This window comes from Myotis myotis, unplaced genomic scaffold (assembly GCF_014108235.1).
Source record: "Myotis myotis isolate mMyoMyo1 unplaced genomic scaffold, mMyoMyo1.p scaffold_m19_p_8, whole genome shotgun sequence".
NCBI classification, from domain to species: Eukaryota; Metazoa; Chordata; class Mammalia; order Chiroptera; family Vespertilionidae; genus Myotis; species Myotis myotis.
The window spans coordinates 10,214,444-10,228,461 of NW_023416390.1; the positions used below are offsets into that span (position 1 = coordinate 10,214,444).

A 14,018-nucleotide genomic window follows, 5' to 3' on the forward strand; every position below is an offset into this window, starting at 1 on the left:
AGCCAGGGTTGGGGGCTCTGGGGTTAGAGCTCAGAAGGCAGACACCCTGGTTTCCTGTGCTGAGTCATTCCCTCACGCAGTCAGTGGAGGACATCGTTTTCCTGCAGATCTTTACCATTGAGGCAGCTTCTGCCTGGGGGGAAGCAATTGCCCCACCCTGTTGGAAAACCCCTTGCCCCACCCTGTGGGAGAACATATTTGGCAATGATACATCTGATAAAGTGTTAATATCCAAAATATATAAGGAACCCTAGCTGGTTTGGCTCAGTGGATGGAGCGTCAGCTTGCTGACTGAAGGGTCCCAGGTTCAATTCCGGTCAAGGGCACATGCCCAGGTTGCGGGCTTGATTCCCAGTAGGGGGCGTGCAGGAGGCATCCAATCGATGATTCTCTCTTATCATTGATGTTTCTATCTCTCTCTCCTTCTCCCTTCCTCTCTGAAATCAATAAAAATACTACATATATATATTATATATATATATAACTTAACAAGAGGAAGAACTCATATAACTTAACAAGAGGAAGACCAACAATTAATTTAAAAATAGACACTTCTCCAAAGTGGACATAAAGATGACTAAGAGACATATGAAAAAAATCTCAAACTCACTGATCATCCAAGAGATGTATATTAAAAGGACAATGAGGTATCACCTCAAACCCATATGAATGGCTACCATTAATCAACAAAAGACAAGTGCTGGCGAGGATGTGGAGAAAAGGGAGCCCTAGCACACTGCTGCTGGGAATGCAGACTGGTGCAGCCACTATGGAAGACAGTATGAAGTTTCCTCAAAATGGAACTGCCATTTGACCCAATGATCCCACTTCTAGGAATATACCCTATGAAACCTGAAACACCAATCAGAAAGAATGTATACACCCATATGTTCATAGCAGCACAATTTGCAATAGCTAAGATCTGAAAACAGCCCAAGTGCTCATCAGTAGATGAGTGGATAAAAAAGCTGTGGTACATTTGTACCATGGAATACTATGCAGCAATAAAAAAGACTCTCTTACCCTTTGAGACAGAGTGGAGGGACCTGGAGAGTATTATGCTAAGTGAAATAAGCCAGTCAGAGAAAGACAAGTATCACATGATCTCACTCATATGTGGAATCTTGTGAACAAAATAAACAAAATAGATCCAGAGACATAGAACACTGCAAGAGACTATCAAATCTCACAGGGAAGGCGGGGGTGGGTGGGTGGGAGGGAAGAGATCAGCCAAAGAACTTGTATGCATACATGCATAACCCATGGACATCGACAATAGGGTGGTAAAGGCCTGGAGTGGGGGACAGGGATGGGCTAGAAGGGGTCAACGAGGGAAAAAAGGGGACATGTGTAATACTTTCAATAATAAAGATTTTAAAACATATAAAAAATAAAAGGCACTTCCTCCTGGTTTCCCTTGTGGAGTACTCATTCTGGGGAAAGTCAACCACCTTGTCTGTCATGAGGCAGTGAAAGGGAGAGGTCCACATGGCAACAGCCAGAACGAGCTCTCCAGGCTTGTGCGTGAGCCACTGTAGCGGGGATGCTCCGGCACCAGAGACCTCCAGACAGCCGCATCCCGAGCTGACAGTGGGGCTGAGGCTCCCGGGAGACTTTATCCCAGAATCACACACCTCGTCCACTCCCAGGTTCCCACAGGAACTGTGTGAGATACAATAAAAGTTTGTTGTTTTAAATCATTAGATTTAGGTAATGTGTTTTCGGTCATAGATAATATACGTGGTGTCATTTCCTGATGGTCTGCAATTTGGTAAACAAAAAAGATAAAGGATCCAAGAATATCCCCGCTGGTCTCAAAACACTGATAATTTGGGGGCAAACAGATGCTCATTGGCGGACTTTCCCTTTGTTCTCCCCATGTGTCATGTGTGATAACATTGGTTGTGGGGACCCACGGGTAAAAGGATCCTTTGGTGTTGGTGGGACAGTTGACAAAGTATGATTTTCCTCGGGGAGCCTTTCTCTTAGCAGCGATTGGCTTTGTGAAGATGCTTGACATTTAAAGGACAAGTCCTTTAGACGAGGCAGCATGAGGAAGAAGAAAGAGCTCCAGACTAAAATTTCAAAGTCTTGACTCTACCACCATGATTCTGTGATCATGGGCAAGCAATTTCACTGCTTGGGAACTCAGCTGCCCTCAAGGACCCCACAGTCCGTCTGAGGACAGATTCTCAAGCAACTAACTACCACGAGGCGGAATAAGATGAATGCTGTAATAGACGCCTAAATAACACCAGTCGGGAGTGTTCAAGGAAGGAGCGGTTCATTCTACTCTCGGGGATGAGGACAGGTTTTTCCAGAGAATCTCCATTTGCACTGATTTTTGAGAAACAGTCAAAGTGGATAAAGAGAAGAAGGAAAGACATAACCAGTGGGGGGAACAGCATGAACAAAGGCTAAGAGATAGGAAAATAGGGTATCCGTATGGGATGATGTGGGAGAAGGACGATGTGCGGAATGGACTGTGGAGGGGCTTCACGGTGGGGTCGGAGCTGAAAGACAGGCCAGAGCCAGCCCAAGCAAGGCCTCCTATGCGAGGACAGAGCTGAAATGCTGCTTCTTAGGCAACAAGGAATCACAGGATTGCTTTGAGGAGGGATGTCCTACAAGCCAACATGTGTTCCAGCATGAAGGACAGGCAAGAGAAAAGGTGGCGAGCTTGGGCTACTGCAGAATCATCCAGACAGTAGCGGATGAGGACCGTGGACAGACACAGAAGGAAGGTCCCCAGGCCACCCCCGGGATGTGGGACCTCCGCCAGCACCCTGCTTCGGAGCAGCCGTGACAAGCCTGTCTGTAGAGCATCTTGACAAAATCGGCTGCAATTCTCATCTCTTATTTTCGCTTTCAGTTAAGAGGATTAGTTTGCGGAGAGGGTGAGGGTGTGTGTGTGTGTGTGTGTGTGTGTGTGTGTGTGTGTGTGTGCCGTGTATTTTAATTAAGATAAAGCAACAATTAAGTCCCCGGAGCCTGAGTCATTCCCACGGGCACAACCCTCTCCTGAGTGGCACTCAGCTCCGGCCGCCTCCCTCATTTTAAGTCAAACTCCCAGCAGCACATAAACAGCAAATCCCAGTGTCACGCGCCTCTAAGCCTGTCAGCAAGGCTCTGTTTTCGGGCTGTTTTCGGGCTGGTGGCTCCCAGGGAAGAGGCTGAGCTTCCTAGCAGAACACTGTGGTGAGTAATGAGTCCTAAGGAAAACCCTGAGAGCAGATTTCTTGGGAGCCGTGAGTGAGGCGAAGGGCAAGGCGGAAGCAGTGATGGAAAGTGTTTGTATAACCCGCCTGTCCCCTCTCACCCCGACACACACCGAGGTTTCTCTTTCATGATTGTTTTAGCCTCTTTCTCCCTCCCAACCACCGAGCACTCAATTCTTGGAGGGAAAATTAACATTCATTATGCAATTTATCTCTCTCCTTTTAATCCAGAGTGTCTGTCTCCAAGGTCCCTTCCTCAATAATTAACGTTTGTTCTCATTTCCCATTCTCCAGAGCCTCTATTCTGGAACTGGAGGGTCAACAATTAACACTAATTATGGCTTTTCCCTCTCTCCAGTGTTGGTTCTCAGAATCCCAAGTCGCCACACTGAGCCTAAGTGTGTGTGTGCGTGTGGCTGTGTGTGTGGCTGTGTGCACACCAAGGTAGGAAAGCAACAAAGAGCAGCTTTTCCAAGCCCCACCTCACTGTAGCAAACCGATAACCCAGACATTCATTTCCGGCAGCCTCTCTAGTATGGTTATTACCAGTAATGAGACAACGAAGCATAAGTACATACGTACATGTGTTTTGAAATTAGTTTTAGTAGGTATTAGATGGATGATCTAGAAATCTTTTGCAGAAATCTATGATTTCCTGGACCTTTTCCTCCCTATTGCTATCTCCTTAATATCTCACACCTCTCTCTCTTTCTCTCTCTTTCACACACACACACACACACACACACACATACACACACATACAATTTCCTACTAAAAACCACTCTTTCATTTCCCATCCACTCATCTGACCCCTTTGCTATCTATCCCCCCCAACTTAACTGTCTTTCTCTGGTCTGACATCCCAATCCTCCGGGGCCATTGAAACGGCATTGTTTTAATTAATTTTCATGTGACTGACAAGGACAGCTAGGAGAATAATTCTCACCCATGGTGACTCTAAGAGATCACACACAAAAATTCATCAGACCTGTGCAACAGCCTGTCTGTCTCTTTGGCTGTAATCAGATGGGCTAGAATCCCTCACGTCTCCCCGGCCCAACCCTTGTATTCACACTACAGCTGGAGGCTGGGCGCCTCACATGCGCCTGCGTCTGTCATCCCACCATTGCTGTGTGCACAGGGCTCTGCGACACATCTGCTGTGCACATCTGGGCACCTCCACACAGCCTGTGTCAAGCAGTAACTGTTTCATGCTCTTGCTCTGTCAAGAGTTCCCCTCTCAGAAATTTGGCATCATGGTCCTGGCAGGGTTTCTCCCTTAAACATCTTAAATTAAAATATTACTTTCTTCAATGCTTTTAAGCCCTAAGTCAACCTTCTCTCCATGATAGCATCTAGGAATTTTCAAAGCCATCCCATTCATTACAAGGCTTAAGCATCAGGGCATCCATTTTGTGTTTTCCCCTGTCTTGGGGTAAGGAAAATAGCTTTTTTCAAGACTTTTTCACTCTTTAGGTAAAACTCTTCTTGTTTTTCAGCCTATGAATCTGTCAGTTCAAATTTCAGCCATGAAAATGAGGAGTTGAGTATTCAACATCTCCTATAAGTTTAGATTTTCCTCAAAAAGTCACCTGTGCTTCTCATCTATGTCATTTGACTCACGTACATATTATTTCATACCTAGACCTCCAGAAATACACAGCTTCTCCCCCAATATAGCAATAAGTGGGAAAGAGGGTTCACTTCATGAGTTACTCAGGGGCAGCCCTGGGTATGCAGGTCTGAGTGTAAATAGTTGGGGAGAAGAGAAGTCGGGTTGAACCAGTGCTTGTGCTTAGCTGGCCCAGGAAGGAGAATTTTCAGGGATGTCCTGAGGGATCTGCAGGTCATATGCTGCACAATTATAACAAGATGATATTGGCTCCTAGAATTGTGCACAGCTCAGCTTGCACAACCACAAACTGGGAGACTGAGAGAAAGACTCTCAGGCTTGGATTTTAAATGGAGGACTGAGCCCTGGCTGGTTTTGCTCAGTGGATAGAGCGTTGGCCTGTGGATTGAAGGGTCCCGGGTTCTATTCTGGTCAAGCGCACATGCCTGGGTTGTGGGCTCGATCCCCAGTGGGGGGCGTGCAAGAGGCAGCTGATCAATGATTCTCAATCATCATTGATGTTTCTATCTCTCTCTCCCTCTCCTTTCCTCTCTGAAGTCAATTTAAAAAAAAAAAAAAATGGAGGACGGAGGCCAGTCCTGCCTCTTCCAAGCTGCCTTTCATATTGTGTTTCCCCCATAGAGAACTAAGCAAACACCAAGAGTAGAGGTCCACTTTGTAGCTCAACCTCCACCCACAGCCATTGCTGCTTCTGCTGCAGACCAGCAGGAAAGGATGATTATGTAGAGACTTTCTCTCCTAAAAATAGTTTTTGATTAATAGCAAAATGTGTGTGGTCTTCCTTACTGCTTATTTTTGGGACGGGCAGCAATGAATCCTGAGTGAGGGACCTGCTAAAGGAACAGGAAGCCAGGCCATAGATGGAGGGCCGGAGCCAGGCTGAGTGAAGGGAACTGTTTCTGCCAGAGACTGCAAAACTCGAAGGGGGGAAAAAAGGCACAGTCATATGCTTGCCAATCTCAAAATCTGTCAGCAGAGAAATGCTCGGATGCCCGGTATTCCATATTACCCTTCCTGCTGTTCTCCTTGGGTGGAGAGGCTGACCATCATGGGAAGAGTTTCCGTGTCAGTTCTGCTCACTCTCGCCCATGGGTTGGAAATGGGTCGAAGCAGCTCTTAAATAGAAGCCTTCAGTAAAGGAGGGGGAGGAGGAGAAGGAGAAGGAGGGGATCGTGATGATAGCTACCATTGTTGTCTCTCTTTGATAGGCCAATCACTGCGCTGAGTGCTTTACACTCATTATTTCTCTTCATCCTCACAGCAATGATGTAAGGTAAATTCTATTACCTTTATTTTTTATCTAGGACCATGCAGCTCAGAGAGGTTACATGACTGGCCCAAAGTCACACAGCTAAGTGGTGAAGCTGAGATTTGAATCTTAAGAAACTGGTGGGGGTTTTTTTTACCACTGCTCAGGGTTAGTGGTGATGTCAGTCTACACAGGCACATTTCCACCTGACAACATGTGAGACGTTAGGAAGCTCCTGACTTAAAAATGACCCGTACAAACAAATGGCTTCTGTTGTTCTTTACTCCTGCCAATTCCCCTTACCAGCATCAGACCCCCTTGTGTGGATGACACTGAAAATGATTTGCAACTTTTAAAAATATGGGAGAAGGAGAGACGCTGAAAAAATAAATTGTTCAGGAGAACCAAACTCTTGAAACAGATTTTCCAGCAAGATAGGCCTGTTTACAGGGTAGCTCTCCAGACCAAAAATATTCTTCCTAATATGACCAAAATGTTATAACTTCACTTCTACTGTTCTACGATTTAAATCTCACTAGTAATAGACTTATTTTGGATTCAGAAGTATTCTCTTAAAGTACTGATACTGAAAAGCTAATAGTCATTCACACTTTAGTAAAATTTTATTTACTTGCAACCTAGATGAGAACTGCTGTGCTGAGGGACTACAATTTCTGATAGGGGTGGAAATAGAGGTGGGTAAGTAGGGTTTTAAGGGTTGAAACATGCCTGACTGGTACAGTGCCCCACAGGGTTTGGATTAATAGAGAATATTAGCTGTACAGGGAAGGAGGCAGAAGAAGGAGAAAAGTACAGAAAAGGAAATGGTAGAGTGGCAAAGACAAACTATTTCAGAATTGCCCCATAACAAGCTCTATGTCCAGGGAAAGGAAAGAAAACTTACTCCTTCTCTTCTCTATTCCTAGTCCCTAAAAGACCTTCATTAGGCTAATTCAAATCTTGTTCTCATTTCCAATTGTTTGAAAATACTGTTCCCTCTGCCTGAAGCACAATTTCTCATCTCCTCCTAACACCCGACATATTTTTAAATTGTGGTAACATAGACATAACATAAAATTTGCCAACGTAACCATTTTTTAAGGGTAAAGTAGTGCTAAGTACATTCACACTGTTGTGCAACCAATCTCTAGAACTCTTTTCATCTTGCAAAACTGAAACTGTATACCCATGAAATAACTCCCCATTCTCCCCCAGCCCCCGACAACCACCATTCTACCTTCCGCTATCCCCCAACTTTTACCCCTTTCCCTGGTTAACTCTTACTCATCATTCAGTTCCCAATTTGGTTCTCAAGTCGACCTCCCTCCAGGCAGTTTTTCTGTGCCTCCCACCCAATCCTCTCCACCGACTGGGTGGCAGGCCTCTTCCACCCGCTCTCACTGCACCCTGTACGTGGCCCATCACAGCATCTCTCTTACAGAATGGTCTACTTTCTAGGCTTTTCTCTCCATTAGACTGCAAGCTTTTTAAGGACAGGGACCCACCAGTACCACGGGGACCTGGCAGAATGCTGCTGGCACACACAGACTATAGATGTTTTATGTGCATTTGAATAATAAAAGAGTTCAGCTATAATACGGGTTAAACTGGTTTTTTGTTTTTTAAGAAGGAGCTGGGAGACTCACCACCAAGCAGAACATAGTAGTTGCAGGAAAATGCATTCAGGTAGGCTGCCCTTATAAGCACAGAGTACCTCTTTCAGGGCTTAGAATGTAGAAGACGTATTTGTCCCCTTGATTTGCTCAAGGACCTTAAAGAAAAACTCTTATATCTCTTTGTGTTTAACATCCCCCAATTGTTTTTTAGGAAAATGGATATAACACTACTCTGAAAATACTCAATATCCCCTGGAATTGAGTTCAAAGAGCAATTTAACAAAAAGTTGTGAAAACTCTATAGGTGATTCCAGTCACCTATAGAGTTTTCACAACTTTTGTTTTCTTATTGGTCATTTTGTTTTAATAAACAGTTTCAGATAAAAAAAGATACGATTCTAAAAAATCATATAAATGGTGGACATTGATTATTTGTGGACTTGAAGATCGGTTTCAAATAATTGTAAATGACTTCAGAAGTCAGGGACACATGCAGTTTGTCACTTTGCAGAAGCAAGAAGTCAAATCCTAGACATCATGAAGGTAGGAGACAAAAGGCCATCACTAAACTAGGGAGTGTACCCACCCAACCACCCAGCACCCACATCTCAGTGTTGTGGTCTATATTCACTGTAACATCTGCAATAGCTCATGTTACATTATTTTTTTTTAAAGAAGAACACTGATTTATATATTTTTTTTACCATTTTTTTCTTTTTTTATATGTTTTTATTGATTTCAGAGAGAGGGAGAGATAGAAACATCAATGATGAGAGAAAATCATTGATCAGCTACCTCTTGCACGCCCCCTGCTGGGATTGAGCCTGCAACGGAGGTACGTGCCCTTGACCAGAATCAAACCCGTGATCCTTCAGTCCACAGGCCGTCGCTCCATCCACTGGGCAAAACTGGCTAGGGCTATTGTTTTTTCTTAGTGGCCCTTAAAAGAAGGCCAATTGCTGGGGCTGGTGATGGAAGTAAGAGAAAGCGAAGTGGGTTTAACAATTTGATGAGTCTCTGACCCCCAAAAATGGTTTTATAAATTACTCTAATCCTTTGTTTATAGACTCATCAAGAGTCTAAAGAGTTCCCCTTCTTTTTTCATTTCTACTTTAGTTTTATTGGGAATATGATATACAAAGGATATTCACAAGTCTAAGGATTCCTGAAGTTCTCCGAATATGTCCCTCCCAAAGCAGTCAAGATCTGCGGTTCACTTAATGTATGAGACGCACGTGGCATCAGGGCCTTCCTCAAGCAGTGAAGTAGGACTTGGCACAACACATTTTAAGGCTGATATGTGTGTATGTGTATCATTTACATTTCTCAACCCATAAAAAGGTTTAGCATATTAATTTTTGTTCTGTCAAGTGATCAAAAAATTATACTTTTCATTAATAATCTATAAATACTTTTTTCTATTTTATCACCCTTCAGATGTTTATCTTCTCATCAAAGAATAACAACAAAAACACAGAGAAGCATGAGGCTTTTCCTCAGGATTTTTTCCCCCTGGTTTCTCTCTTGCTGCTTTCATACATCTCCCTGTGGCCTAAGCATTTTCACTTGCTATTGTCTTAGTTCTCTACGATTTGTCATTTGAAAATTAATGAAGACACCGGTATCAGAACATGTCCAATAGAAAGAATTAGCGAGTCTATTTTACAGAGTACATAAAGATTATTTGTTCATTCATTCAGTAAATACTAATTGACCACCTACTAATGCTAAATACAGTGCCAGGCACAAGAATACAGTTGAGAGACAAAGTCTATGCCTTAAAGTAGCGGAGTGTGCTTAGAGCTTTGAATGAGCACAGGCTACCTCCACTGGGAGGTTGAGAAGTATTTTGGGAGCAGAGGACACTTAGGCTGAGTTTCTAAGGATATCTGTAGGGAGCGGCCAAGTGGAGGAGAAGAAAGGAGGCTCCAGGGAAAGAGGCCATATGAAGGCTAGAAAAAATGACACCATGGGAGAAGTGAGAGCAGCTTGTAATGCCTGGACCCTAGGGCACACGTAGGGGAGGAAGTGGTGAGAAACTCAGCTGGGGTGGTAAGCAAGAGCTAAATTATAAAGGGCCATAGCCAGCAACTAAGGAATTTATCCCAAAGGCTTTGAGATCCTGTTTACACAGAAATTAACATAACCAGGTTTTTATTTCAGAGAAATGATTCTCCCAGCTATGTAAAGAATGGATTGAAAGGGGAAAGACTAGAGGCTGGGAGACCAGATGTCTATACTTGTTTGAGAGCACGTGAGCAAGAATAATATTTTCTGCACCATTAAGGCCACCACATGAATTAAATGGATTAGCCACTTTGTATGTAGTTCTACCTTCAACCTCTTTTTTAATTCCCTTCTTCCATACATTCTTCCACCAGAAGTATCCTTATTAATCTTATGATATATCTTGATTAGAGGGTTCCTCATGTAGCTGATTTTTTTTGTTATTGCTACACAAGTCAAATTTAAATTCCATCATCTAGCTTGCGTTCCATTTGGGGCTTGGTAAACTGCCATGTATCACTGGACCTCTCCATAAAAAATAATTTATGAACTTTTGAGAGAAGTTGGTTTTCCCAAAGCTAAAGCCAGACCCTTGAGACTGAGCTAGTCTTGGTCTACGAAGACATAAGTAAGTAAAAGAACTGTTATTCCAAATTGGAAGAAAAATATTGCTCTTGCATTTATTGCATTTCCATATTTAAATTCAGAATGACTCATATCTTCTAGATCCGTCTAGCTGGCTCCTTTAATAGAGCTCCCTGGGGTATGTCTTTGGCCTGGAGGCTTTCTCAGGTCTTGAGCAACTATTTGATATGCCCATCTCACCCTCCTCATCATCCAGGAAAATTTAAAGAGAAAATGTGTGGCATTAGCAAGGTCTTAAATCTTATCCCAAGAATTTGATAATGACAATACCAAAAGGCCATCTTGGGTCTCAGTCTCCTACATTAAACAAGCAGACTTGAGATTTATTATAACACAATAAACACCCTATAGGTCATAGACATCTTGAGTCCTATCATATGAAATAAGTATTTTTAGATAGCAGTCCTAAGGAAAGGTCAGCTGGCCTATATAAAGGGACCAGAATTATCCTTCCTTTTATGGTTTAGTTTATACTGGGAAGAATTTCTTTTTAATAATCTGGAATTTGCCGTTGCATCTTCCATTTTGGACCAAAATAAAAACCATGAAGGTACAAAAGCTGACTTTTAGGCCTCCTCCTCTTGGTTTCTGCCGTAAGTCCATGTGCAAAGCTCTGAGAAGGCCAAGCTGCTCCCTGAGGTCTGTGTGGCAATGAATAGATCCCTCCTCAATGATGAACCACCCCAAGTGTGGGCGAAGTTCCATGACAGCAGGCTAATGATCAAAGGCTACTCATGCCTCAGAAGGGTACGTGTGGGAAAAGGCCCTGAACAGATTTAAAGAGGCTCCTGCCAGCACCTCCAAAAGCTACTGCCCTTGTGACGACAGAATGTTGGGCCCCTTTGGAGCCTACGGGTCTGACGTTGTTTCCCAAGCCCTGACAGCATCTGTGGAGGAGGCAGGTGGCCCACGTTGCCTGGTAAGGTGACTCTTTGGAGTTCAGTTTCCACTCTGATGCCAGATGGGACCCGCCAGAGTAAATATGACTATCTTTCCTTTTTAACTAAAACGGTGAACCACAACTTGGCAATTACACATGGTCAACATAGGTTTAAGTAGAAGGAAATTTTAAGGCATCTTATTCCAGACTAGAATCAGATGCTCTCTCCTGCTATTCAAGTCTTGAGTGTTTGGTGAAGGATCCCATGACTTGAAGAAGGCAGAGGAGGCTTGGGATGGGACCCCATCTAGTAAGGGTCATCTCTGAGCTGCCGGTTATCTGGCGGGAAGGCTATCTCCTTGCTAAAAGCCTGTGGTTAGATTAATGCGCGCATTTGAAAATCCGCTCTGGCCCGACGGTGGGCAGCCAGGGAAGGAGAGTGTTTTCTGTTTATCTCTTTAGTGGCAGAAATGTTCATCACAGAAAGCCCGCGAGCTCCCAGTTTCAGGCCGGCCTGGAAGCTGTGCCACCCGTATCTGTGACTGTGCACATGGCCTCCGCAATGATGAAAAGGAGCCGGGTCTGTGTTCACAGCCAGTTGTCTGCGTTGGTCAATGAGTTCGTTTCTTCGGCTTGATAACAGGGGTAGATTTCCCCACATTGTTCAGAGAGAAAGTGTTACCACCCCCATTGCTCTATCTCCCAGGAATGCAGTGTGAGTTGCGTCTCCTCCTCGACAGCTTAGACCTCAGTAAATTATCAGGGTCTTGACCCACGAGATGGAGAAGTCTTAAGCGATTTTTCAGCCTCCTATCTAAAAATGTGTTTACATTTCTTGAACTCTGGCTGACTGATTCATTCTCCTGGTGTTGCAAGAACTTTCCTTATGCGTTAGAATTTATAAGTTTCATTTCTAAGAGACCCATGGTTCCTTTCAAGCCACAGTGAAATGAACCTCGTCGCAACACGATTCTGCTGGGCTGGATTTGTCCGGGGGCCAAGCAGCTGGGATGTGGCAAGCTCAAGTGAGGCTAACAGGAGGCAGTGCGATGTGGAAGGGAAAGTACAAGATGCTAAATCAGGAGATCCGGTCTTGGGCTATTTCAAGGTATGGCCCTGAGCCAATCCCAGGAAACCACTCTCTGGGCCTCAGTTTCCCCAGCTGTTTTCAATTTTTAAACGTTTTAAATCTGTACTGAAGCCATTTTCAAACGAGACAGAAGAGGACAGCTGAGAAACAACAGAAAAGGAAAGGTCAGCCCACAAGGCATGACTGGAGGCTTCAGGTCAAGGAGACAAAGAAGCAGAGTCACATGTGGCCACAGGCTCTTAAAAGAGCTACTTGCGAGCAGCAAGCATGGAAAGAACTTTCTGTTGGACACTCGTCCCACACAAGAGGCTAAACTCCTTTGACAGAGGAGCCATGCGCCTGGCTAAATTTGTTCCTCAAATAAACATTCCTTTATAAACACTGAATTTGCTTTCTAAGAGGAAGAAAGAAAAACAAAATAAACCCTATCCCTCTGCAGCTTGGGGTTTCAATCAGGCAGTCTTGGGCTCGAAGCCTCACTGGTGCCCAGTCAGTGGTTGCCCTCTGAACCAGGAGGTCCTGGTTCAATACTCCATCGGGACGCATGCCTGGGTTTCGGGCTCGATCCCCAATAGGGGGCGTGTAGGAGGCAGCCAATCAATGATTCTCTCTCATGATTGATGTTTCTCTCCCTCTCTCCCTCTCCCTTCCTCTCTGAAATCAATAAAAATATATTTTTTTAAAACACCTCACTAGTTATACAAGCTTGAGGCGGTGACTTTACCTTCCGAGCCTCAGTTTCCACACCTGTAGGGAGCAGAGATAGCACAACCACGGAGGAGAGGCGTGTGGATTACACGCCAACTCCATGTCTGTGTCTGTGGGGCACCTGCTCCTTGGAGGGCCTCACTGTGGCATCACGCCGCCTCCTCTCCTGTTGCCCCTCCACATTGTGAGGGGAAAGGGAAAGGGGACATCTCTGATCTCTCAGTCTGGAAGGCTGCAGAAGCATTTTCCTGCTTCTGTGAAGCGCTATCATACAAAATTCATATTCGGCAGCATCAGCAGATTTTTCCCATCAATATTTCCTTTTTAATTTCAGCTTTATCTGCGTCTTAGTAGCACAAAGAATTTAAATTTTTTTTAAAGATCAACCAAGACAAGAAAATAGAAATTTGAATATGTCTTAACGCTATATGTAACTGGTGTTTAGACTGCCCATAGAGGTTATGGGTATTATTTGTTGAGTAAATATGAATGCCATCTGTGTAGGTATGTGCGTTTATAATCTTACACATATGAACTAGGTGTGCATGTATATGGTATGTATAAAAATTCATGGGACCTACATCTGACAACTTGGATTCTTTTCTAATTTCTACCACAGCAAACACTGAATCTGGAACCGATCTTCCCATGGATCTTAATAAAACCTCACCTTTGACCCAAAAGCCAGAGAAGCAGGTACAGTATTGATTTTATTTATTTATTTATTTATTTATTTATTTATTTATTTATTTATGATACATTTTTGTTGTTTTCAGAGAGGCAGGGAGAGGGAAAGAGAGAAAGAAGCATCAGTGATGAGAGAATCATTGATTGGCTGCCTCCTGCATGCTCCCGACTGGAGATCGAGCCCACAACCTGGGCATGTGCCCTTGACTGGAACTGAACCCGGGACCCTTCAGTCCGTAGGCCGACGCGCTAACCATTTAGCAGCCAGCTAGGGTTACAGTATTG

General features: G+C 44.1%; 1 protein-coding gene across 1 annotated transcript in view; it reads left to right on the plus strand.

The window, feature by feature from the left end:
- The window catches only part of KIAA2012 (KIAA2012 ortholog), a 94,797-nt gene that overhangs the window by 33,285 nt on the left and 47,494 nt on the right, over nucleotides 1-14,018 (plus strand). Inside the window, 1 exon segment of the mRNA XM_036320829.1 lies at nucleotides 13,666-13,742. Coding sequence (XP_036176722.1) covers nucleotides 13,666-13,742 — 77 coding nt within the window.